The sequence below is a fragment of the Physella acuta genome, unplaced genomic scaffold (genome assembly GCF_028476545.2).
Source record: "Physella acuta isolate Inbredline_101_S28 unplaced genomic scaffold, ASM2847654v3 ptg000958l, whole genome shotgun sequence".
NCBI lineage: Eukaryota > Metazoa > Mollusca > Gastropoda > Physidae > Physella > Physella acuta.
The window spans coordinates 581,685-606,723 of record NW_026732475.1 but is presented as its reverse complement, the minus strand read 5'-3'; the positions used below and the strand labels follow the sequence as shown (position 1 = coordinate 606,723).

The window sequence follows — 25,039 nt, the reverse complement described above, 5'->3', positions numbered from 1 at the left end:
GTGTGTTTAGTAATCATCATAAACCCGGCATTGCCCACCCAAACCACAACCAACCAAAACCAAAACAACAAAACGCAAACATAACGCTAACACAATTACAAATACAAACGAAAACAAAAACTTAACAACAAACACAACCACACCCACAAACACCAATACAAACACAAAGAAAAAACAAACAAAAAAGCAAACGAAAACAAAAACCTAACAACAAACCCAACCACAAACACCAATACCAACAAAAAAAAAATCAACGAAAAAAGCAAACGAAAACAAACCAAATCCAAACGCAAAACCAACCAAAAACACAAATACAAACCCAAACAAAAAAAACACAAACAAAAACGAAAAAAGAAAGAACAAAAACGAACCAAATTAAAACGCAACCACTAACGCAAACCCACCTAAACACAAAGAAAACACTAACGCGAACATAAACGCCCGGGGCGGAATCACCTGTTTTAGCTTAATGAACGACTATAGTACCCCAACTTATTCACAGTCTTTTGCACTCACTTAAACGAACGCGCCTGTTTCAATTTAATAAACAATTTTAATACTCCAAGCTTATCCGTAAAATACCTACAACATTTGCACTTGATCAATCCCCGCTAATTATGTAATTATTTTTTTTCCCAACACCAAAACAAAGTAATTAAAAAGTAAATTAATTATTATTTTCACGGAATGAAATGGTTTCATAAAGGGAAGTAATTGTGTTTTGCCTAATTTATCAAAGGGAAGTAAGCGCTATAGGACTAAATAAAAACATAATTAGAATTTTTGTAAAAGATGATATTTTTTTAAAACTTGTGTTTAATGAACATGCCGACAATTATTACTATAATTTGAAAAATGAAAATGATTTCCCAACACTTTTAATAGTAATTTTTTAACTCATAAATTTAGACAAACGCGCACGATAATTGATCTAACACTTAAATCCGTAGAAATGCCAACGACAAACATATGCGTTACAGAATTGAGCTTTATATATTAGATATAAAAACGTGGGGAAAAAGGGACATAACCCAGTAACTGTAATTTGATGAAAAGAAGGTTCGATACTCTCCCTCTTTTTGCCTACTGAGTAGTTGTCACGCGTTGTTTGTCTACAAACAACCAGAACGTAACAACTGGTGTCCAGTATGGGGGAGAAGATATGGTCGAGTGGTTGGGCACACGATTGCTAACCCACTCGACACGGGTTCAAATCTATGTGTTCTAGTCAGTAACGTATTCACACAACGTGTTTTTTACGAGTTGTCTTTTTACGAGTTGTCTTCGTTTACCCAAAAAAAAAGTGAAAAGATAAAATCGATAGCAAGATTTGAATGCAAACAAACATACAAAGACTAAAAAGTAGAAAATAATAATCATTAAAAAAGTTTTCAAAAACCCACGTTTTCTGATTGAACTAAAAAGTAGAAAATAAATGCTATACATCACAATAATGCAAGCGATCACTCTACTATAAGCGATGAAAAACGTGGGGCGCCGTGATTTTCTTACAGTTTCTAATACTGTTGACTCTCTACAAGCTCCCTAATAAAAGTCAATAGTATTATCTAATCAATAGTAATATAACTTTTACTTCGGCGCCCCACGTTTTTCATCGCTTATAGTAGAGTGATCGCTTGCATTATTGTGATGTATAGCATTTATTTTCTACTTTTTAGTTCAATCAGAAAACGTGGGTTTTTAAAAACTTTTTTAATGATTATTATTTATATGCCTAAGGTTTCTTTTGCCTGCCCCTTTTTTTCTGTTTCCAGTGTACTGTGTTTCATGTAATGTCGTTGTCAGCCCTCATGATGTTCGTGGCTGTAGCGTATCACGTTTTAGCCTACCGGTGTTCGTGCGATCATAATGTAAAAAAAAAGACCCTTCGATTTAACCGTGTTACTGACTACGTCAATTTAGGAGATACCGTGTTTGTAATATTTGACTCATAGAAAATTTCCGCATAATTTCCTTGGCCTGAACGTTATTTTAAAGTTGTGCTATTTGTATCCAGGATTCACAAGCCTATTAACGTGTGTAGGCATAGCCGTGCCACGATTTTTTACTGTGCTGAGGCCTCTGTTTTTTTTTTCTTCGATCATGTGAGTTGGTATTCACGAATGCTGTTTACAAATGTTAGTTGTGTGGGGTATCGATGTAATATTACTAGATAGTTTCTAATTGTTTTTAATACTTACATTTCCACTTTTTAAAATGTACAAATGTATATAGGCCCTACCCACTGATTTATCGTTCTATGTGTTTCTAAGCCTTGTAAGCACCGCTAATGTAAAAGTGTTCCATATGTTGATATTAATGATAAACGATAGTAAAGTCAGGGACACACCCGACTTAATAACGCCTGTGTCAACTGTTATATTTCAGTTTCATGTCTACTAAAACTAACGCAAGATCAGATGGCCATTGGCCAAACGCATTATTTTTTTCATATAGCAGATGATGATTTTGTCATGTTTAAAATAAGCAGTTGATTGGTTACCACTTTCTCTTGATACTGATAGTAATGATAATTAGCTAATTATTTGTGTGGATCGTATAAATGCCATCCGTTTAGAGTTACATGAGCTAGGTCTACTATACTTAGTAACACATGAAAACAAATAGCGTGAGCCGATCTCTTTTCATGCCTAAAATAAAAACTTTAGCTCTAGACTTTGATATAAATGTCTCCCTATTAAAACCTTTTTAAGTGCCTAGAAATCAAACTGGCTCTAGAACAGCGATCTTGAACTAGGACGTTGTTATAAATATCTCCCTATTAAAACCTTTTTTTTAAGTGCCTAGAAATCAAACTGGCTATAGAACAGAGATCTTGAATTAGGGCTTTGTTATTCATGTCTCCCCATTAAACCTTTTTTTTAAATTAAAAAATGCCGTGTGCACCTTGCAACTCGTTCTTTACGAGCTGAAATAAAACGAAGTCTCTTGCGCTAGAACAGGGTGACCTGCTAGAGATTGAAATTGAAGCCTTTTATTCAAGTTTTTTTTTTGTCAATACAATGGATTGATTTAATGAAGCGTTGTTGGTTAAGTCAAAAGGATCATTTACTTTTCTACTAAAGAAACAGTGTCTTGTTGGTAGGTATAAACTAGTGTAGGTTGATAGAACGTTTGTTATTGGCTTATCCTTCATTATAATATAATCAATATGCTGGGCATATTAACCGTTAAAATTGCAGATGGTTGCATAATTTATGTCCTATGGCCGCCATACACACATTGATACGTCTACCAAACTATGAAAGCGTTGTATAATGACCACGAGATGTAGTTATAGTAAACTAACGAAAACGATAATTGGTAGTCAGTGGCGTAGCGAGGTCGGGTGTCACCCGGTGCGGCACTTAATGGTGTCACCCCCCAGAGGCGTAGCGACCCTTCTCGGGAACAAACTTTCAATTTTCGATTTGCACTATTGATTTGCACCTCTTAAAAGACTATTTAACACTAGAATTAATCACTTAATTAAGTGGGATTATCATTTTTCTCTATATAGTTTGCTATTTTTTGCCTTGGTGTCACCCCCCTAAATGGTGTCACCCGGTGCGGTCCGCACCCCCCGCCTCCCCTCGCTACGCCACTGTTGGTAGTTCATGGCAAACATTTTTACATAATACTAGTAAAAGTACAGAAGTTCGCGAGACAGCCTAGTATATTTTCCACCTATTGATAAATATTTTCTAAGTGGTACTGCACAAGCTAAATTAATATACATTTTACTATTAAAACGGAGTTTTTAAATTACTTTAATATTCCCTTTTTAGCAGTTTCTAAATCATTATTTTTAAAGAAAATATCATTTTTAGTGTCATAATATGTGTATTATCAATAGCTTCCCCCCACCCTTTACCGTCCCAAATAAAAAACACTTTTGTAGAAGATATTTTAAACATTTCTCTCCCCTACTCCAGATGTTTAATAGGCCTTAGTAAGCCAAATGTCGGCTACGGGTTGAGAACGTCATATGATAGGGCCCCACGACCAAGTAAATCAAATGCTGTACATTACGAACTAATAATACACTTTAAATCATTATGTAGATCTACTCATGGGCCTTAATTAAGGTTTGTCGATTGTTATTTTAAAAGTGTGGCAGTATAAAATAAAAAGTATTGTGTAGATACAAACAATATGGTTAATAATGTCGAACAAAGGTGTGTGTTCTCAACCAATTAAGTTTACATGTTTTCCACCGCCGCGTTAGAAATAGGCCGATGAATCAGACTGCTAAATAAGAAAGAATGGCGCGCAACATAATGAGTGCAGAGCCATTAAAACTGTCAGGAAGATTTACACCATTAAACCCCAACCGGGTATCTTTCCTATGTAAAAAAAATAACATCAAACAACACGATCAGGGCACAGTGTTATCGACCCAAGGCAAACGTGCGCTCGCCTTATGCACTTACACACTATGGCTTTATACACAGCTAGTAGAAGCTCGTTGCCGAAAAAAAATTTAATTACTTTTTTAAAATGAAGGGGCCGTTTTCTATAGTAAAGATAAAGGAATCACACAGAAACATTTAACTATGATGGCGTACATATATAATGCTACAAAATGTTGGCAATTTTACAACAAAAAGGCCAATGCCCCCCCCCCCCCCCCCCCCCCAAGAACATTCCTACCCTAATGGATAATCATAAGCGGTTACCTATGTATGATATCCACAAATAATTTGAATTAATTTTAGAACCCCCTCCTACCCCTATATGTTCACACACATTTAATAGACCAGACCCCTCAAAACCTAATTCCGATATAGGAGTCTACCAAGTCAACAATTCCATGCGTGGGAAAAACAATTTTGCAATTTTATTCCGTATGTCTGTGTGTGTATGTGTGAATGTATGTCAGTGAACACGATAACTTGAGTACCGTTACAGCTAAGTTGATGAAATTTTGTATATAAGTATTATATCAAATTTGTAGCTCTGTATCAACTTTTCAGCTATTTCCGATCACCGGAAGCGGACCTTATTTTATTTTTGGTTTTTCAAAAGCCTATAATTTGAGTACTGTTTCAGATAGATAAACGGAATTTCACATATAAGTAAAAGATCTAATTCTCCGCCTTCTTTCAAATCGTGAGTAATATCCGTTGAACGGAAGTAGTACCTCACTCCTATTTTCGATATCTAGAAAAAACGCATATAAATTTATAAAGTACTAATATTCCGAACTAGTATGCACATATTGTTTGCCGTTCAGTGTTTAACATAATATTTGAATGATGTTTTTAAAGTAAAAGGATTCTTTTCTATAATAATTATCCCTGTTTTTGTTTTGATAATTGTTCTCTTAACGAAGAGGTGCTAGTCTATCAACTTAGCTCAGGGGTTGTCTATAAATTGCGTCACATTCACAGGGGAAGAGGGGTTCGTAATTTTGTAACCTTATGTTGATGGGGAGGGGTTCAGATTTGTATTTGAAAAAAGTTGTGTTAAAAACTGAATTTTAGCGTTTATTTTGCGTTTTCAGAAATTAGTTTTGATACATTTATTAAAATACTCTATACTGACCGAGTTCAGTATCAAAGTTCTTCCTAAGTGGAAAAAGGTAGTGTGCAATGTGTATTCTGTGTGTCTTATACAAGTATATATTTAGTATTTTACAAAGTGACTGCGCGGCTGGTTCAAAACTACTGCGCTTCTGCGCAGCCGCGCAGCGTGGAGGGAACATTGCTCAGTATTATAAGATGTGTTTAAAAAATTCAATTTTGAGGGAGGTTGTAGGCTAAGATGTTACGTCATTTTAGGGGGGGGGGGTCTGGTTTTTTGTGACGATGTGTAACGGGATGGGAGGAGGGGAATGTATAAATCGTAAAAAAGCCTACAAACCATAGATTTTGGAAATTGCCCATTGGGCTGAGGCAGAGCCGGCGTTAGGGGTACGTGGGGCCTATGGCCAACCATCCGCGCGGGGCCTTATATTTTTTCATTGGTGTCTAAAACATGTACAGTGAGGCGTTTTTTTTTCTTCTCAGCACGAATTAATAATTATAACGATATATATGGTATTTTTAAGCTGCTTATCAATGTCGTATTAACATTAAGACACTGATTAACAAATAATTTGTTTACTTAGAAGTGCTTTTGAAACGTTGCTTGTTTCTGTTAAGGCTTTTTGTTTGAAAAGTAAAAAAAAAAACATATAAGTTTGAGACACGCATTAAAGAGACGATGAACGTCAGCTTCAAACCTGATTTTTTTACATTATTGTTTATTTAGGAAAATCTTACCAGTACGTTCACAAACGAAGTGGCATTCAAAGTGTGTGGATGCCGGGGAAAATAGAAAAACATTGATAGATTTCGGAATAAGCTCGAATCATGAAAAACACTGTTTACGGCTATAGATATCCAAATGAAATGACTCTCAAATGTAATAACGGACGCTCAGTAAGGTGGAACACTGGAAGGGGGGGGGGTGACAGTTGGTGGGGTTAGATGAAGGATAACTGTACATTTAAATCTATGGGATGCCAAACCCTAAAAGAAAAATCAGTTAGGGTACGACGTTACTGGATCTCTGACCGCGGCCATTCAAGAGAAGGTGCGTGTTTATAAAGCGTCCACATATTACATTACAGATTAAGACCGCGTTCTCACAAGAGAAGGTCCGTGTCTATAATTAGTGAACCATGTGACAACCAGCTTCACCTTATTTATGAGTTTCGCGACGGCATGCTCGGACTGCCGGTAATTTAGACGTTTGAGAAATCAGGAGAACTTTACCATAAAACAGTCTCAGCCCGATGTATCAAACAGTATAGACTTTATAATTTGTTTAGGATGCCTACACTATTTTAAAACAATGATCACTACGGCATTAACTATTATACCGAATATCCCTACAATTAATTAAAATAAACATGTGCTTAATCACTTTACGAATACCGTTAAAGTTTACCAAAATGAAAATGGACATAATTACTGTATAAAAGCCCTTCACAAATATAAAAATAAATACAAGTATAATGTATTTAAAGATGACCTGACAATATATAAAACGAGTATGAACATAATTACTGTATGGATGTCTATCAAACGTATCGCGGTGAATAATCTCAAAAGATGCCCATACAGTGTATACATTATGATTTTAGGGATAAATACTCTGGATTTCCGGGGCATGTCCCCATCCGCTCTCCCCCCCCCCCCCCCCCCCTCATCCTCTGCAAGCCATCATCAGGTCACTGACTGTTTACTACAGACACTCCCGCCTGCTCACTAAAAAAAAAGCCTTCAACGGGGTCCGCATACAATAGTGTATCACTTTACGTGTTTTTCCCGATTTTACCTCCCATGTCAGGTCGGGGGCCAATTCGCGACGGCCATCTCCAGTCACCTCAGGACAATTGCGAGTCGACCGTGCCAGCGATGTGTGACACTAATGTCTTTCTTTAGAATAACGGTCTGTCCCAGTCCATGTAGAGGATAACTCACTAACAACAGCCGTGGCCTCAGTTTTAACATCCAACAATTTCGGCCATTTAGTTTTTTATTTTATTTAATTCAGCAAAATTATTTAAGTTTACAAACTAATTCAGGCAACAATGGCGTTGCTAAAGCGCGGGGCCTCTTCAAGCGCGGGGCCTGGTGCGACCGCCCCGTTTGCCACCCTCTAACGCCGGCTCTGGGCTGAGGGGTGGGAGGGTAGGGGGTGAGGGTTAAACTCGACATTACCTTTAAAACGTAGCCTATACATTTTGTTGTATGCAGGTAAAAACATTTTTTATCATATGTGGTTACGGGTGACCAGAAAGATGCGCAAATGGAAAACTGCGCACAAAAAAGTGCGTGGCTGTCTCCACTTTGAATCATCCTCCCCTCCACATACGAGGGCAGTCTCACCACAGTACGCCCCTCCCCTCATCATTGGGTGGCTACCTCTCCACCTTGCATCCCCCTCATAACGCATGCACACACGAGCAATGCTATACCCCTGACCCATGACAGATACGACCGTTAACGCCAATTCATTTCACAAGCTTCGAGCTGGATGGTAGGCCACTGAGCTATACAGTGGATACCACAAACACTAAACAATACAGTTAATAATAACAGAGACACTCGCAGGTATCTATGTTTCATACTTTTTATTTAATCAAACGATGTTATTACAAAGGCTATGGAAGCAAATCCAAAAAGAAAAGCAGGCTGAAATCGGAGTCAATGGCCTCAATGGCGCATAACCAGTTGACACGTAACGCTTAATTGTGTTGGAGGCGTGGTCGAGTCGGCAAAAAGCTCATGGTTGATAAATTCGAACAAAGTCTCGAGTTCAAACCCACTGGCAGATAAATCTCGATCCCCTTCAACACTAATAATTAAGAACGAAGAAGAAGAAGAAGACTTTGTAGATTCTACTTAGTTTTAGCTAGTTAGAACATGAAAAGGCGTTACTTGATCATTGTTAGTAAATGTTAGGCTACCTGTTGTGTGGATTATCAAGTTATATGGGCCCTATAGACGCCTCTCTCTCCCCCTCTCTCTTTCTGTCTCTCTCTCGTATATATATATATATATATATATATATATATATATATATATATATATATATATATATATATATATATAGTGGGGAACGGCATTTCCCCCCTGTCAATTACCCCCCGGATATTTCCCCCCAGACATTACCCCCCAGAGTAATTACCCCCCTGTCAATTACCCCCCTGTCAATTACCCCCCGCCCAGTAGGACATTACCCCCCCCCCCCCCCGGACAGGGTTAGGGCTAGGTTTAGGGTTAGGGTTAGGGTTAGGGTTAGGTTTAAGTTTAAGTTTAGGTTTAGGTTGAGGGTTAGGTTTAGGTTTAGGTTGAGGGTTAGGGTTAGGTTTAGGTTGAGGGTTAGGGTTAGGTTTAGGGCTAGGGTTAGGGTTAGGGTAAGGTTTAGGGTTAGGGTTAGGGCTAGAGTTAGGGTTAGGGTTAGGGTTAGAGTTAGGGTTTGGTTTTAGGGCTAGGGTTAGGGCTAGGGTTAGGGTTAGTGTTAGCATTTGGATTAGGGTTAGGGCTAGGGTTAGGGTTAAGGTTAGGGTTAAGGTTAGGGTTAGGGTTAAGGTTAGGTTTAGGGCTAGGGTTAGAGCTAGGGTTAGAGCTAGTGTTAGGGTTAGGGTTGTGTCTAGCTTTGGTTTTGGTTTTGTGTGAAGTTTCAGGCTAAGGTGGATGCTTAGGTTTTGGTCTTTTTCTTAAGGTTTGGATTAAAGTAGTATATAGGTATAAAATTCTAGTTAGGATTTTAACTTGAGAGGGGGGGGGGGGTAATTCCCCGGTGGGGTAATTGACAGGGGGTAATTGCTCCGGGGGGTAAATACGGGGGGGGGGGGGGAATGTCCGGGGGGAAATATCCAGGGGGGTAATGTCCTGTAGCCATATAGTGTAGCCCCTGTAGTTTGTATATTAAGTTAGTGTGTTTTATCACTGTTCTACGCGCCGTTTGTTACCATCGAGTTGTACCAAGTTTTGTTGGCCCATTATAATAATAATAAATAAACCCATGTGTGAAATACTGACTTGATTTAGATTACACCTACCGTACACCATGAAGTCGAACTCAATAAATAACTATGGCCAGTACGCCCCCGAGGTATTTTAATTTAAATTGTGAATGTTCACATGAACCCCTACCACAATCGCTCCCTCCCTATTAGTCCAAGATGAATCGTCTTTGCATGATCGCCTCCCCCCCCCCTCTCTACTCTTGGCCTGTTAAATACGTCCCGTTTATTAAAAAAAAATGCTCCGTCACCCCCCCCCCCCCCCCCCATCTTCGTGGTATATTTCGTAAGAGCCTCCTCTCTACCCCTTCCCCCTTTGTTTCGTTTGCCATCTGACACGAACAATCCCTTAATCGATTGTCTGGCACGCTTTAGGCTAACACAAGAACAACATTTTAAGGTGCCACATAAAATATGGGAGTAAAAAAAAATCTTGTCTAGTTTGAACGCGGCCGAGATCAGCCTAAACATAGGCCTATAATAAATATTTTTAAAATTTGCACTGTTGTGTCAACATTAAAACAGTATAGATCCATTTAACGGTAGGCTTTCTACATGATTAAGAAAGAAAAGTTATTTATTATTTAATGAAAGCCAAAGAGGAAAAAAAAAAATGTTTCCATGATTTGCTGTTCTTTTTCCACTTTTAAAAAAAAATCTTTCCCTACAGATAGGCTACAACATTGCAGTATCATATTTAAACATGTACCCACTCTTAGATCTTTGTTTAGGGTTAGAATTTGGCTTATTAAGTCTCTAGATCTAAATGATGATTGTTTTTTTAAATATTGAGCGATAAATATTTACTTTGGCCATGATGATTTATTTTTAAATATTGAGCGATAAATATTTACTTTGGTCATGATGATTTATTTTTAAATATTGAGAGATACATATTTACTTTGGCCAAAGAGTATCCCCTTCCACCCTACCGTTCTGATGTAAATCCTTCCCATTTACCTTGGTGAAAAAGCGTCCTCACTCGAGATACCCACCCACCACTTTTTTTCTAATTTTTCTGTTACACAACACAATTCTTTTTTTTTCCCTTAGTGTTAAAAGAGTTATCTACTCACCACTTCAGAGTTAATTCTTCCGATTTTAGTCGGCGAAAAAGAGCACCCCCCCCCCTCACCTCCCATCTTGGAAAAAGTTGGAACGTGGTTTTTGCCGGTCACTATTTCTTAATGGTATTTGTTTTGCACTAGTGTAACACATATCATGGTTACCAGTCAACCTCAGTGGGTAGTATCATACCTACTGAGGCAGTGTTACACTAGTTACACAATCAAGGTAGAAAACAGTTAAATCAGTATTTTAAATTTTAAGGCTCGTATTACAGCCGTTAAATTTCTTAACTTTGACTGTTTATAATTCAAAACTTCAGCTAAAATGAGTTTTTTTCTTTGCTCAACCCCTTTTGCACCCCCCCCCATATGTACCCCCCCCCCCCCCCCCCCAATTCTCGCTACGCCTCTGGTCTTGACCCATGCAAGCTTCAGAGAAATTGGTCGGTTAGAAGTTGTCAAAATTTCGCTCGTCAGTTTCGATTCATGACGAGCTAAGCACGGCAGACAGAGAAAGCAAGAAAAATTAAAGCTTGTAGATAGGCCTAAAAGTAAAAGCTTTTGTTGGGTACCTAGAAATCTATGTAATGTAATGAAACATTGTAGCCTAAAATAGTGCTTAGTTCTACAAAAAATAACCTAAAATTTGAGATCAAAGGGGAGTCTACTCTAAAAAATAGTATTTTACAGATTGTCTATGTTTATAATTTCAAGATTTAAATCTTCAACATCGCCGTTAAAAGTAAAATTTCAGGACATTTTTATTAATTCGGCCGACAGTGATTGGTAGATCTAGATTTTAATTTATTATTAAAATTATACTTAGGCCTACTAGACTCTAAATTACTCTAAAAGAATTTAAGAAAGTGGTGTATGAAATGATCAGAAATACCGAGACAGTCAGTTACCCAACCGTAACTCAGCTGCGGCAGCTGTTAGTGTTACTCACTCTCACTGACTGTAACTGGTCTGTAACTGTTACTGTGTCAGACAGTGTCACTAACTTAAAGTCTTAAACTACTAGATTCTAGATTCTACTAACTAGTAACTAAATCTGTCGAATTAATTAGACTAAATCTAGATCTAGATCTACGTCTTCTTATTATTGTAGTGTAGTATAAATTCAATTTTAAATTGTACTTTATTACTTAAGACAGAGTGAGAGTACTTAAGACTTAAAGTTAATCTAGATATAGATCTAGATCTAGATATCTATCCTAGATAAAGATAATCTAGATCTAGAAATCTAGAACAATCTAGATCTAGAATCTCATACACAAATGACATACAGAGTTGTTAGAAATCTACTGTTAGAACTCTCTACTGCTAGGCCACACCTTCCCATCATTGATAACTTAAAATTAGTTGAAGCGTACAACTGAACCACACAATCAGGTCTAGATCTAGTAGTGTGATAGTATCATTCTTTTTTAAATTCTAGTTGCAGTTCATCTGAAGATAACAATTCAACCTCAGTAGCGTATACAGGGGGAGCAGCCACTCTCCCTACGACCATTTTAATGATAGTGGTGCCTTTTTCGGAGAATAATTAAATAACATTTTAACAAGTTCCTCAAAACACAAAAAAATCAACAACAGCAAACACAAACTGAAACTGTGAATCAAAGAATTCAAAACTGTCATGTTATGTACTCTAAATATCACATTTTTAATAACTCATCGCAAGTTTATGTACAGCCTACTTCTTGACTCGCTTTGGCTCCTAGCTCAGCGCATGTGCAAGGCGCTTTTTTGTTTTGTTCTTTTGTTTTCTACAGAGTACTTTTTGAGAGTTTACACTGTAGCGAAGCAATGACATACAGCTAGTATATATATATATATATATATATATATATATATATGACGCCTTTTCCTCGACTGGCCGCTCCCCCTAACCCAAAAACCTGTCTACGTCTCTGTTCAACCTACAATGAATGATAATTTATATAAATGTAGACCTATCTGCCTACTAAACTGTAACTAAATATAGGTTACATAGAGATATATATTTAAGATCTATTACTATTATGCTACTCTATGCCAAGGGCTATAGGGGGCCTAATAGTAACATGAACTATTAGTTAGCACAAAATATTGATTGTAATTGGAAGTAGTTCTCATCTATTTAATTAAGAGTTCAACATTTTGCTGTTGTTAATTGTGAATTACAGATTATTGCAAATATATTTTATAAGGCTGCTTATTGCTTAACCCTTTCCCCGGCAACATATTTGGTACCCTGTCCCCGGCAACTGGGTGGATCACACCCAAAGACTTTCTTATAGTAAATTCTTTTCTTTGTTCATTGTGGGGTGGGTAACAATACTGACACAGTTAAGGTATTCAGGGCACAGAGGCCAAAGGGAACACAAGACATGTTGTTGTCAATGGGAGAGCTGTAATATGATACTACAGGTTGATGGGATTCTCAAGCAAGAGTTAACCTGTGGGTGGACACATGTAGTGATTTATACTCTTTGCTGGAGCTCTGACTTGCAGTTACAGACAGAACTGTAGTTTAGAGTTACAATAGGTTAATGAAATGCAGGGGTAAGATTGCCTGTGGGAGGACATATATAGTGATTTGTACTCATTTAGGGAGCTCTGGAATGTAGATAGAGACATTCGAGCCTTTTAGAGTAACTTGACATTAACCTCAGTAGGAGTACGAATGAGGACAAAAAGGCAAAACTACTTTGTAAAGCTGTTTGAAAGTTAACACTGGGCAATTAATTGATCAAACTGGGATAGGGGTGGGTGTTCTACAGGTTGTGACCCTGAGAGTAAGGTTTATAAATAGTCACAAACGTTATTGAGAACACAACAGAAACAAGTCTTGAACGCTTTTGTCTAAACTCAAGTGCTAATGATAAAGGAATATATTTGCCAGTTTTAGTATAGCAGGTGAAAATGACCAAAAGTTTTGAGTCTGAACTATTAGTATCAGAGGTAGAAGATGAAGAATGGCAGCCATCAGTATCAAGCAGCTCTGATGACCAGGTCTACCCAATATACTGCATTTCAACTATCAATAATGTGTCAACAGTTGGCACTCATAATGAAATGAAATGGCTGGTGCAAAGTGAAGAAAAAGAAATATTTTCAGGAAAGACAAAGTAACAGTACACTAGACCACTGTCTGAAGTGCTAATCCCAGGAAATTTATAAACAGCCTGACCCAAAATATTTCTTCTGTGCATGAGTACAAAAAATAATACAACCAATATTTGACTGCATTAGCAGGGATGAAGAGAAAGCAAGAGGAAACACTGGCACTCTGCAGAATAACAATTTAGTTGTATGTCAATTCAGTTCTGCTTATAGAAGTTTTTGAAGGCAGAATTTTCTATGAAGAAATTCAGCAACCTTCTGGGTCATATTCACTTCACAACAATAACACTAACAGTCCATCAGGCTCATGGTATATTTGCTTCCATTATGGTAGATATTCCATTCAAATTTAGAAAGGTGTTATGTTTCTTGAGAGATCATTACTAATTAGCAAGTGGTTGATTTTAGAGGTGGGAGTAGATTTATCCAATACATACCAAGCAATTCCGATAAGTATGGAATTAAAATATTTTGTCCTGTGACTCATGTAACACCACTAAAAGGGTGCCCATATTTTATTAAAAAAAAACTTAAGTTCCCTGCCAGCAAAAGGAAATGTCCAGTTATTTTAATTTTAACTAACGACTGTGCTCTCTGAAGTGCAAATTATTAAAACGTGTTAATGTTCTATTATTTTATTACTAAAGTTGATTAATTCAATCCTGTTTGATATTTTTGTTACTCAAATACCTTCAGATTGTTAATTTATAGTTTAACTTTGAAAATGTAACACAATGACTTAACCCACAATGAGTAAAAACAAATTGTTAGAAGCCAGTTTATAAGTTATAAATATTTTTTTTCCATTCAAAATTGTGTATGGGTGTGTAGCACCCAGTTGCCAGGGACCGTATAAAAAAATTTCAAACCCTCATAAAAAAATTTTTTACGCATATTTTTAAAATTTACAACCTCCAATGTGTTCATCCCAACCAACTTATAGATGGGAATGAGGCCCAGAAAAATTTATAAAACGAGACTCGAGATATGAGCAAAAATATAGCGACTTCGGGTCGATTACACCCAGTCGCCGGGGAAAGGGTTAATGATTAGCTTACATTTTGAATGTATGTTATGTTATAGACATTTTTTTTTCATGCAGAACCATGCCTCCAAAAGGGAAACCCAATGGATTTTATATGTTTATGCTCTCAGAGCAGAATAAAATAAAACAAAAAACCAAAATAGCCCCCAGTATGAAAGACATGCCGAAGTTATGCATTGATGCATGGACGGTCAGTATATTGATAGATATATTAGATTAGAGTTGTAGATCTATGTTTAGATCATCAGATGCAAAATATAAACTTCTGGTTGAATCTTGTTAAATGTATTTTAGGCCTGTGAATCTTTATTTCAATACCACTTAAAGAATAAATAAATTAAAGATGTTTTGATGATTTTTTTTTTACAAATTTGAATACTAGCTCAATTGTCCAAATAATACTGCTGGAAGAATAACTAAAGCCTTTATGTATTTCAGTCCATTTACAAGTTACAATGTTATCCATTGAAGACTTGATTTCATGCAGTATTTGGATAATAATTATCACTGTTAGTGTTATTATGTTTTTTAATTTAAAAGCATTGTAATATAAAATTGTATTCACAGGTTTTGCCAACGGAAGAGAAGCGTAAATATGAAGCTCTTGCAAAAGGACAAAAATCAATAGTAAAGCTGGATAATCAGCGCCAAATAATTTCTGTATGTGTCATTTATGGTTTAGTTCTTGATGTTTTTTTTTTTAAAGAAAATGTTCAAAAATATTAAAATGTAAAATTGCCAGGAGATTATTTCTTCTTTATTCTGTAGGATAGGCAAGATCCGGCAAAAATTGAGGCTACCAGAAGAGCAGAGGAATCCAACCAAATGCTGATGAGCTGGCAAAACCGAGGTTTGTTGATGTAAAGACTTAAAAGGGAGTTTATGGTTGCGTTCATAGATTAATTAATTTCAAGTTGGCTTAGCGGCAGACATTGTCACCAAATACTAACAAAAGCATTTGACTGAACTTTTCCTCTTTCTTTAGATGTGCGGCTGGTACCTTTCCACTTGATAAATTTTCAAGTAATGTACGATGAAAGAACACCTGAGGATGAGCATTTGCCAGTTGAAATAGGTCTAGTATCTTTTACATTAAAAAATGGAATACAAAAAGAACTGCACAGGTTCATCGACCCTGGTGATGTTCCTGAAGGCAATAGAAGAATAGCTACTGAATACAGTGAGTGAAATTGTAAATGTCTCAGAATTTCAATTTAGAATTAAAAGACACAAACTCACAAACATGTAGGACCAACAAAAAAACTCTAAAATTATTATCATGCTTAAAACTGTAAGAAATAGATTTCAGTAACTTGTTGAGATTTACACATGAGCACTGAAGCATCAGAATGAATTACAATTACCATCACCAATGGTAAAAGTTAACATTTAAAAACTATTTTTTAAGTTGTCAAATCTATTTGCTTATTCTTTACTTCACTTAAAAAACATTATTCAACTTGATAGCATCCTGGATAACTTTTTGTAAATAAACTACTTTGAATGAGTAATGTGAAATTAGGGAAATTAAAGGAGGCTTGACATAGTGCTGACCACATAATCCCTTCATATGCAGAGAACACTGAAACAGGTGAATGCTATTTCACCTGCCCCATGGACTGTGAGGTTTGAATTTTATTTACCATAGAGACTTTGTACACTTTCTAAAAACTTTTTACTTGCAAGGTGAACAGTTTCACAGAATTCCTATTGGCTACTCAAAAGGAGAATCAAACTTTTGGAAACTCTGGAGGGAGATGGAGGACTTCCTACAAATTGAAAAAAGTGATGACTTAGCTCCTCTGTTCTGCTTAGTGAGTGTTTTTTTTAAATTTATTTTGTAATTGGTTTTTTTTACTGGGGATAAAAGAAATCTGTTTTTATAAATGTAAGTTAAAATATTGTAATGCTGGAAAAAATATTTTTTTAGCAATACTTAAAAGTGAGATATAATGGTAAGGTTTACAAAAAAAATGTTGCTGTCTTGTTTCAATTATTGGTTATAATTTTATAAATGACGTGCTAAAAATAATATTAAAAGTAATTATTATATAGCTAATTGGTTTTGGGATTATTTATATTTGTTTTGTTGTACTTTAATTGGATCCATGGAAAAACAAGTAATACTATATTTGTAAACTGCTCTTATGAAACCTTTTACCATATTTTAGGGTACACATCGAGAAGTAATAGAGAACTGCTTGGAGTTTGTTCACGCTAGGAGTGGTGAACTCAACAGGATCTATAAGCTGTACTGCATAGAAGATCTAATCATGTGCTTGATGTCAAAGAAAACCAGCACAAAGCCATCAGAGTCTCAGATATTAGATACTCTCCAGATGAATAGGTGGGACTACACCAGCAGCATTAGGTAGGCCTGGCGGGTTATTTTAGGTTTTAACGTTTAAAAAAAAAGAAGCAAAAAAGGAGTATTCCATTCACTCTTCACTCTTCTAGCTAAAGGAGCTCTTCAGTCAAAAAGGGAAAAGCAATTTTAAAAGTTGATTCTCCTTAGGGCACATGTTTCTATTGTTATGACATATAAAAAGATAGTGGGGTCAATACTTTTTAAGAATGTATTTAGAAAGCCTGTCAGAAACCTATCCAACAAATGGCTCTTTTCAAATAAGCTTTTAAATGGACTGAAAATAATAAAATAAAATAAATTTGTTTTGTTATCGCTAGTATTTTATCTTGTTATCTTCCCTTTTATTATTAAACATAATCCTTTAATTAAATTTGAAGGGCTTATATAATGGTTAATTAGATTAAACATTAAATATTTTTGAATTGTCATTGGAGACGGATAAATCTGGAAAGTTTGAACAAAATCTCTGCATTAGGAGTTAATCAAAACTGAGTTATTAGATTTGTTACAAACCCACAAATAAACAAACATTGCAAGCTAAATATTAGCTTATAAAAATTTCTGGTTTTTCATCAGATGTGCTTTTCATGAAGAGGTTGATAGCAGCTTCTGTGCTATCTCCATTGTCAAGAGATACAGGTAAATAAAAAAGTTGCTCTACTAAATTACACATTGAAATCTGCTCAAAGCTATTAACTAGATTTGGTAGCTTTGTCAGTTAATTACCTTGACATTTAAGAGCAGTGAAATGATGTTCCTATGATGGGTTTATTCAACAACATTCTTCTCTACTATTCTAACTACCTGAATGTAAGAAATTTTGTAGTCAGTATGTTTTTTGGTGCAAATGGTTTTTTTGGAATGCACTTGTCTCTTATAAATATAGTTAACAGAATCTAGCAATCAAACCGCGTGTAAAAGGAAAGTATCTTTTTAGGTCTGGCATTGTAAGGTTTATGAAGTAGAGTTGATCTGTTTCTATGACCTACACATTTGAAGCAATGAGAACCAGATTTAGAGGCTAGAGTTTGTACTATTCAGTCACACATCCCAAACTGTATGATTTTGTCTACTGCAACTGGTTGTTTGTACTCATATTTTTTGCTTTGTTTTCCTAAAGACTGAATAAATTACTGAGTATAAAAATGTATTTTTCCCTCGACAGTTTTGTTATTTTTGATCTCTTGTCGAACCTATTAGAGTTTAGTTTAACACAAAACCACATGCCAGATGAAAGGAAGGCCAACTTCACTGTTGTGTCATCTTTTGGAAAATCCAGAGGTAAATCAGTCTTTCTACTAATCTCATTTATAATAAATTTGTACCCTCCTAATCAGTGTTGGCAAACTGATAGTATGAATATTGTCATCAAATTGTAATTATCCTATTCAGCTAATCAATATTATAATTTTGTTCTTTTGCTCATTATCAAAATGTCTTTAACTAAGGATTAATTAAATTAGTGAAACAAAATAAATGAATTAGTGAAGAACATAAAAAAAAATGTTATAGCTCAGAAATTATATTAAAAACAAGAAGAGACTTTTTGTTAGATAGTAAGGTAAATCAAATAATGTGTAATATTGGATATGCCACTTCATTCATTCTTAATCAACCTGGCCCCTAAATTTACAGGACTAAGTAGTTCTAATAAACATCAAATATTAATTTTTAATATTTTCTTCTTTGTTTTTTTTTACTAGAATTTGACAAACCCAGAAGGAAACTTTCACCTCCTCCAACTTATGCAGAGCTAGCATCCCAGAAGTCTAGTCTGACCAGTGTCAAATCATGGGACGCAGAACCTAAAGATTATGTAAGTCAAGTATTCATTGAATATATTGGACAAGCTAAATCCTGGAAAAAAAATTATTTACATCAATGTAAACTGACTTATTTCAAAATCTCATAAAAATATTTTAACATTGCGTTAGCTAAATGTGTGAAAAATTCAGGTAAAATTCATCAAACAATTGTGTAATATTTCTGTCAGAAAGAAGAGAGTGATGAAGAAGAGGATAACGGGAGTAAAACAAGGGAAGTGTTTCTCAAGGAGTTAAGAAAACCAAAAACACCATGTAAATATTTTTTTGCTTGCATTGTGTTTTGAAATTTGTATTAGTAGAGATTAGTTTTTTTTTACCATAAAAAAATATTCACTTTCACTGTTTTCATCCTAATATATTTTTTCAGCATTGATACAAGTTGCACAACAAGACACAGCAGCATGTAAGTGGCAGTGTTGTTTTAGAATTACCCGTTATGATCTGCCATGATTCACATACTATTAATAATAATTTTAAATGTTCTACGTTGTATGTAATTTTTGGAGTCATTTTTCAGCGGGGCTTATGAAATCCCTTGGTAGAGGTGCAACAGTGGCTTGTTATGAAGACATTAGATGTCAGATTCCGAGTGGAGCGGCACCCCCTGGCTTAACTAGGGCCCCCCCAGGCTTAGATATGGCTCCCCCACCAGGCTTACCTAAGGCACCAGTAGGCAGAGCTGCAGTACAAGCAGGTTGTGCCATAGCACCACCACCTGGATTTGATTTTAAGGTACGGGTAAAATTTTAACCTTTGCTAACAAGTGCTGAATAAATGTTCTATCTTAAATTTAGATTTAAAACAAACCATTTAGAGTAAACTATTGAGCGCTATTGTGTATTTTATCATGGAAAACAATCGTGATTTTCATTTTTTTTACTTTCCCTGGCTGCTCCTGTTGACTTCAAGGAGTTGAAGGCTGTTTATTAATATATTTGAATTGATAAAATAATTGTAAATGACTTTTTCAATGACTTCATTACAAAAATATGAACATGAGTGTAATCAGTGGTTCCTAAACATCTTTTTTCTTTTTAGAAGTCGAACTATAATTTTATTGCTTGCGATATTTTTAAAAATAATTTTTTAAATTTTTAGTTATTATAACAGATTTTTCAAACCTATTGTGTAACAATGACTGGTAAAAAGTGACTGCAACCTTTTGAAATGGGATGGGGTAGTTTTTGATACTGTAAATAAGTGAATAACTATAATAAAGGCGAGTGGGATTTGATAGCTGGTCCCAGTCACCAGAGTGGGTCACCAGAGTGGGTCACCGGGCCTCTGCTGATTTCCCAGACTCATTTCATGTAACCCACAGAACTGGTGGAGTCCACGACGACGTCCAATGCACTCAGACATTTATTGTAGCAGTTTCTGCCTTCCTTTTATTTAATAGGCCCTACTATATTCATGTTCAAATTTTTTATTGAATTTGTTTAATGCATCTTTGATTATACCTGAACTTATTTTGGATTTAATTGTAGAAGAGTTACAGAGATTCAAATAATGAACCCCAAAGCCAAGCTACTAGACAGATGCCAGAGTTGATGGGGAGGGGACGAGGCACTCGCCCAGTTGCTCCAGTAGAAGCCTACCGTGGTCGAGGACGGGGAATCCCACCCCAGGTCCGCCCTTCCCAGATTGGCAACAGCAATATGTGGGAATAAAGCAATACACAATGACTTGTATGTGATATTCATTTCTGGTGTACTGACTACATATACAGGAACAGGTTTGCACACAGTCAAGAGCCCTTTAAAACAAAGGTTTTATCAAATGTTTTCTAATTATTTTATTTTATTGAAACTTTAATACTACTTTGTTGTTAGATAGGTTTATACAATCAAAATGTTTTTTAAAAAAATGTAAAGCACTATGAAACATTAAAAAACCTATAAATCTGAAAAGATAAGCACTACGTTGGCCAAACTTTCAATGGCAGTGTTATGTTTCTGGAGGTTTTTGTATGGTTTGGTGGCAAGAAGCCATAATCTGGCATTTTGGAGGGTTTTATTTTTATAAATGTACTCATGTAGAAGCTGAATATTATGTAATACATCTGTGTTTTTCATTGAAGTTGTATTATTAAATGTATGAACTAAAAAGTAATCTTTTCAACTATCAGTATGAGATTTACAAAACAATTTGGCGGGTTTGAAAAAAAAAACCCTGAAAATTGTGCTGCAACAGTACTGACAATGTAGCCAACTGAACTTGTGATTTGTGGTGGAGAAGTTCTCCCACTCTGCGACTGCCACGGTGGTCAGATGTTCCATTAGATGGATAGTACCAACCCGAGGTACTGGGTATTTTTTTCTTCGACCTCCCAGTGTAAGGGATACAAGACTGGTGAGTTTTCTGTATTCACTATTTCAGCTTTAAATGTGGCTAAATGTGGCCTATGTTTAAAATAATGTTATTCTTTAAATTTTGTTTTGTTAATGATTGTTTATTTTAGCTGAAAATACAATAAACATGAATGGTTTTGTTATTTGATTCTTTTGTTTTAAGTTTAATACGATTAAAGATTTCTGTCTTTCCGAAATTTTGTTTTTAACTCAATAAAATCAAATGTTTACTTAAAGTTTGACCATCTTAAGTAATAATTTCTAAATAATTAAAGAAAAACAGTTATTAAATGTTTAACAAACACTCGCCAAAGCTTCATTGTTTTTTTAATTTACACTTTTTTTTTTCAAAGACAAAAAAGATACACATCCTGTGTATGTAAAAGAAAAATGATTATCAATATAAATTATGCACATTTTGACAACCAAAAAATGTTTTCTACCAGTTTTACTTTTTCCCATGCTTTATAAATTAAATAGAATTCTTTAAAAATGTAATTGATCCTCAAATCTCATAATAAAATCACAGGCCAAGTATTTTATTTTTTGGGTACATAGCTGTGTATTTTACTCTGAAATTAATTAATGATAAACAAACTTCAAACTAAAAAAATTAGCAAATGTTATTCATACATTTTAATGGAATAATATTTTTTACTCATTTTGAATTTGTATAACTGATCCTTTAAAGTTTAAAATCAAAATTATTGTCTTAATTCAGTGGCTTTAAGTGATAGGAAATCATTTAGATTGGGGCAATATACAGTATGGACGGCTGAGAGATATATCACATTTAATCCTGTCACACGCTCATTCTTTAAGGTTATAGTTGGGTGTTGAATGCAAGCTTTTATGTAACTTGCTTCCTCTGTCTGTCATGATTTTGTCTTCATGGATTAAAATTGGCTAGCAAAATTTCAACCACTTCTAACCAACAATTTCTCTGAAACTTGGCACCTGATGACCATACTACATGACGTCAGTATGAATCAATTGAATGCTTAATTAATTTTAAAAAAACTAGTCAAAATTTCCTCTTTATAAAGTACTATTTACTGCACAATTCTACGCACATTTTTTGTGTTCATGTAGTGTGCAATTGTTTTTTGTCATACAACTATTGTATTAAAATTTTTAAAGTACTGAAGAAAAATGCATAAAAAACGTTTTTATAACAGGCTTTTATCTAATAATGCACTAAAAAGGAGAAAATAATAGCATAGAAGATCTAATTTTTTGTTATTGTTGTTGACTGGATCTAATACTTAACACTATTTCTGATTTCTTAAAAAAATGCATATGAATTTTGAAGTACTAATATTCCGCACTATTACACACAGTTTGCTGTTCACTTGGTGCATTCACGAGTTGCATTCCCTGTAGTGTTATATTAGAATATTTGAGAAAGTTTAGGGGAGATCACTCCTGCTTTATTTCATTACTTATCCTCTTCTGAAATTATCACTTTAAAATAGTAGCTTTAACTGGAGTATCTGTGACACTTACACTACATCTTAGTGATATCAAAACATGACTAGGCAAACTGTCAATAGAGATTGACAAGTTTAACAAACATTCCCTTGTTGTCTAGCACATCACTTCATTGAGTTACAAAATATTTTATTTCAGCAATCAAGTATTCACACTATATAAACAGTCAGTTTTTATAATATCTTTTGCATCAAAAAAATTTCATGATGTAAATGTTCCGACAGATCAGACATGCTGTACCATATAAACACAACATAGAAGATACACATCTATACTTGCCAAACCTACTAAGTCACTTTGATTCTGCAGTTTTTTTGTTGTTGTAATCATTATTGTTTTTTATTCTAGGATTTTGTTTTCTGTTAAAAGATAGCCTTCAGAACAAAAATAGGTAAAAATTTAAGATTCAGACTATAAATAATTATTAGAATAGACTAGGGCAGGGGTCGGCAACCTGCGGCTCGCGAGCCGCATGCGGCTCTTTTGATATCAAGATGCGGCTCTCCAGCTCCTTGCACAAACACTAATAATCTTAATAAAAAAATAAAATATTTGAAATAAAAAAATGTTAGTGGCTCTTTAAAACCAGGGAAATTTTGAAAATTGTAACTTTTGGCTTTTCCGCTTCAAAAGGTTGCCGACCCCTGGACTAGGGGATGATATGTTCTTATTCTATATGTCCATTTCAAAATAGATTTAGCCAGTGGACCCATGATAAATATACTTAATTATCCAATTGGAAATTTTCTAACTAACCATTCTGGCTTTAAATTTAAACCATAAACTGGGTTTATCTCACAAATTAGAATTTAAAAAAAAAACGTTTTTCCTGACTTCAGAATTGTAAACTAGTTCATTTTATAAAGTTTGATCAAGAAAAAACATCTACCGTTTCATGAAAATGAAAATAAAAATGATCAAGGTGCAAAATCTATTACTAATTATGGAGTGCATCAAATCATCCCTGAGGAAGGTTTTCATGACTGAGTAATTCAAAATTAAATAATGAGTTATTGCTCTTAGATAATGAGCAGTTGTCTAGTTTTTTTTTCACAAGTATCAGATTTTGTTTTAACACTCTTACTAATCATACAGCCACATAACAATAAATATTACAAAATGTACAGATTTGCTAACGTTTTGCTGTATGTAATGAGTTTTTTAAAATAATTCCAATAAAAAAATTTATAATCAATATAGAAATGTAAAAACAGGCTTTAAATTTGCCAACCTAAACATTTTTGTTATTCTTCACTGAAATAGTCTGCACAGTCAGCTATTTTAACATCTATATAATTATTCCCTTGTGATTAGTGCCTTAATTAAATTTAAAATAGGATTGAGTTGACACAGTTCTTTAATTCTTACATGTGGGTAACCATAAAGATGCTATTTCTAGAATGAAAAAAGGGAGAGGTTAAAAAAACTGTGACACCACACTTTAGAAAATGTTATTATTCTTTTTCAAATTGAATGTTTGCAGCTTTTTTTATTTTTTTAAAATTTTTTTAAACACTAATTTGAAAATTGTTGTCAAAGTAGGTGAACACGCATTCTGTGACAAGGGATGGGGGGGAGGAAATAGTTAACTGAAAACCATCAAAATAAATGTGTGAGAAAAGAGGGACCCAACAGAAAAAATCCAGGAGAACAGATTGAGAACCACTGATAAGACTTAAAAAAACTGATTATACTTTAGTTATAGTTAATATATTGTTAGAGCTCAGGAAAAAAATAAAAAAAGTTAGTAGTAATTATTAATAGTAGGTTTAATTTTTGGTGTTAAAGAGTTAAGTTTATTTAAAGAAAGTTCTTGAGAGTTTCTTTACCTATAAATAGAAAAATCATGAGTATAAAAATTAAAAGAAAAAATGTACTAAAGAGAAAGAAAATGAAATTGAAGATTTGTACACACAGATAATATCATGAATGGAATGGGAATGAGTAACATGCTATGGTGTGAGCCATGGTTTCTCTGCAGTGGTTGGATCACAGGACATTTTCTTGCTCAGCTGCTGTCAAGCAGACAACCTAAGCGGGCGGTAGGTTGGTGGGCGGACTTGTTGTTCAGGTCGGTGTGGATTTCTGCAAGAGGGAGAAGGACGGTGATTGAGACATCAGCCACATTCATTTTTTAAAAAATGGTGTTCTATCCTGGCCTCGCATTGCTTTTGCTTCGCTGGCTTGCCTCGCACGATTGTACGGCTGTTGCTGCGCTTTAGTGGGCCAGGCTTAAAGCTTTCTTCGCCTGAAAGTT

General features: G+C 35.0%; 2 protein-coding genes across 15 annotated transcripts in view; one reads left to right on the top strand and one right to left on the bottom strand.

The window, feature by feature from the left end:
- Positions 1–21,586, top strand: part of LOC131953837 (protein maelstrom homolog) — a 28,524-nt gene extending 6,938 nt beyond the window's left edge. For 3 of the 9 annotated variants that reach the window (XM_059317222.1, XM_059317217.1, XM_059317220.1), the window contains exons 2-14: positions 14,804–14,936; positions 15,314–15,406; positions 15,515–15,596; positions 15,732–15,926; positions 16,433–16,560; positions 16,918–17,117; positions 17,691–17,753; positions 18,280–18,395; positions 18,818–18,930; positions 19,108–19,192; positions 19,308–19,343; positions 19,458–19,672; positions 20,428–21,586. In XM_059317222.1, the coding sequence (XP_059173205.1) occupies positions 14,808–14,936; positions 15,314–15,406; positions 15,515–15,596; positions 15,732–15,926; positions 16,433–16,560; positions 16,918–17,117; positions 17,691–17,753; positions 18,280–18,395; positions 18,818–18,930; positions 19,108–19,192; positions 19,308–19,343; positions 19,458–19,672; positions 20,428–20,610 (1,638 nt within the window). In that variant the 5' untranslated portion in view covers positions 14,804–14,807 and the 3' untranslated portion in view covers positions 20,611–21,586. Of the gene's footprint in view, positions 1–2,101; positions 2,106–7,976; positions 8,106–11,119; positions 11,142–11,262; positions 11,377–11,534; positions 11,558–14,803; positions 14,937–15,313; positions 15,407–15,514; positions 15,597–15,731; positions 15,927–16,432; positions 16,561–16,917; positions 17,118–17,690; positions 17,754–18,279; positions 18,396–18,817; positions 18,931–19,107; positions 19,193–19,307; positions 19,344–19,457; positions 19,673–20,427 lie in introns of those variants that run through there. The other 6 variants (XM_059317226.1, XM_059317218.1, XM_059317225.1 and 3 more) reach the window with 6 other exon arrangements.
- Positions 21,587–21,601: 15 nt separating this feature from the next.
- Positions 21,602–25,039, bottom strand: part of LOC131953835 (high affinity cGMP-specific 3',5'-cyclic phosphodiesterase 9A-like) — a 99,664-nt gene continuing 96,226 nt past the window's right edge. For all 6 annotated transcript variants that reach the window (XM_059317210.1, XM_059317211.1, XM_059317214.1 and 3 more), the window contains one exon: positions 21,602–25,030. In XM_059317210.1, the coding sequence (XP_059173193.1) occupies positions 25,001–25,030 (30 nt within the window). In that variant the 3' untranslated portion in view covers positions 21,602–25,000. The remainder of the gene's footprint in view (positions 25,031–25,039) is intronic.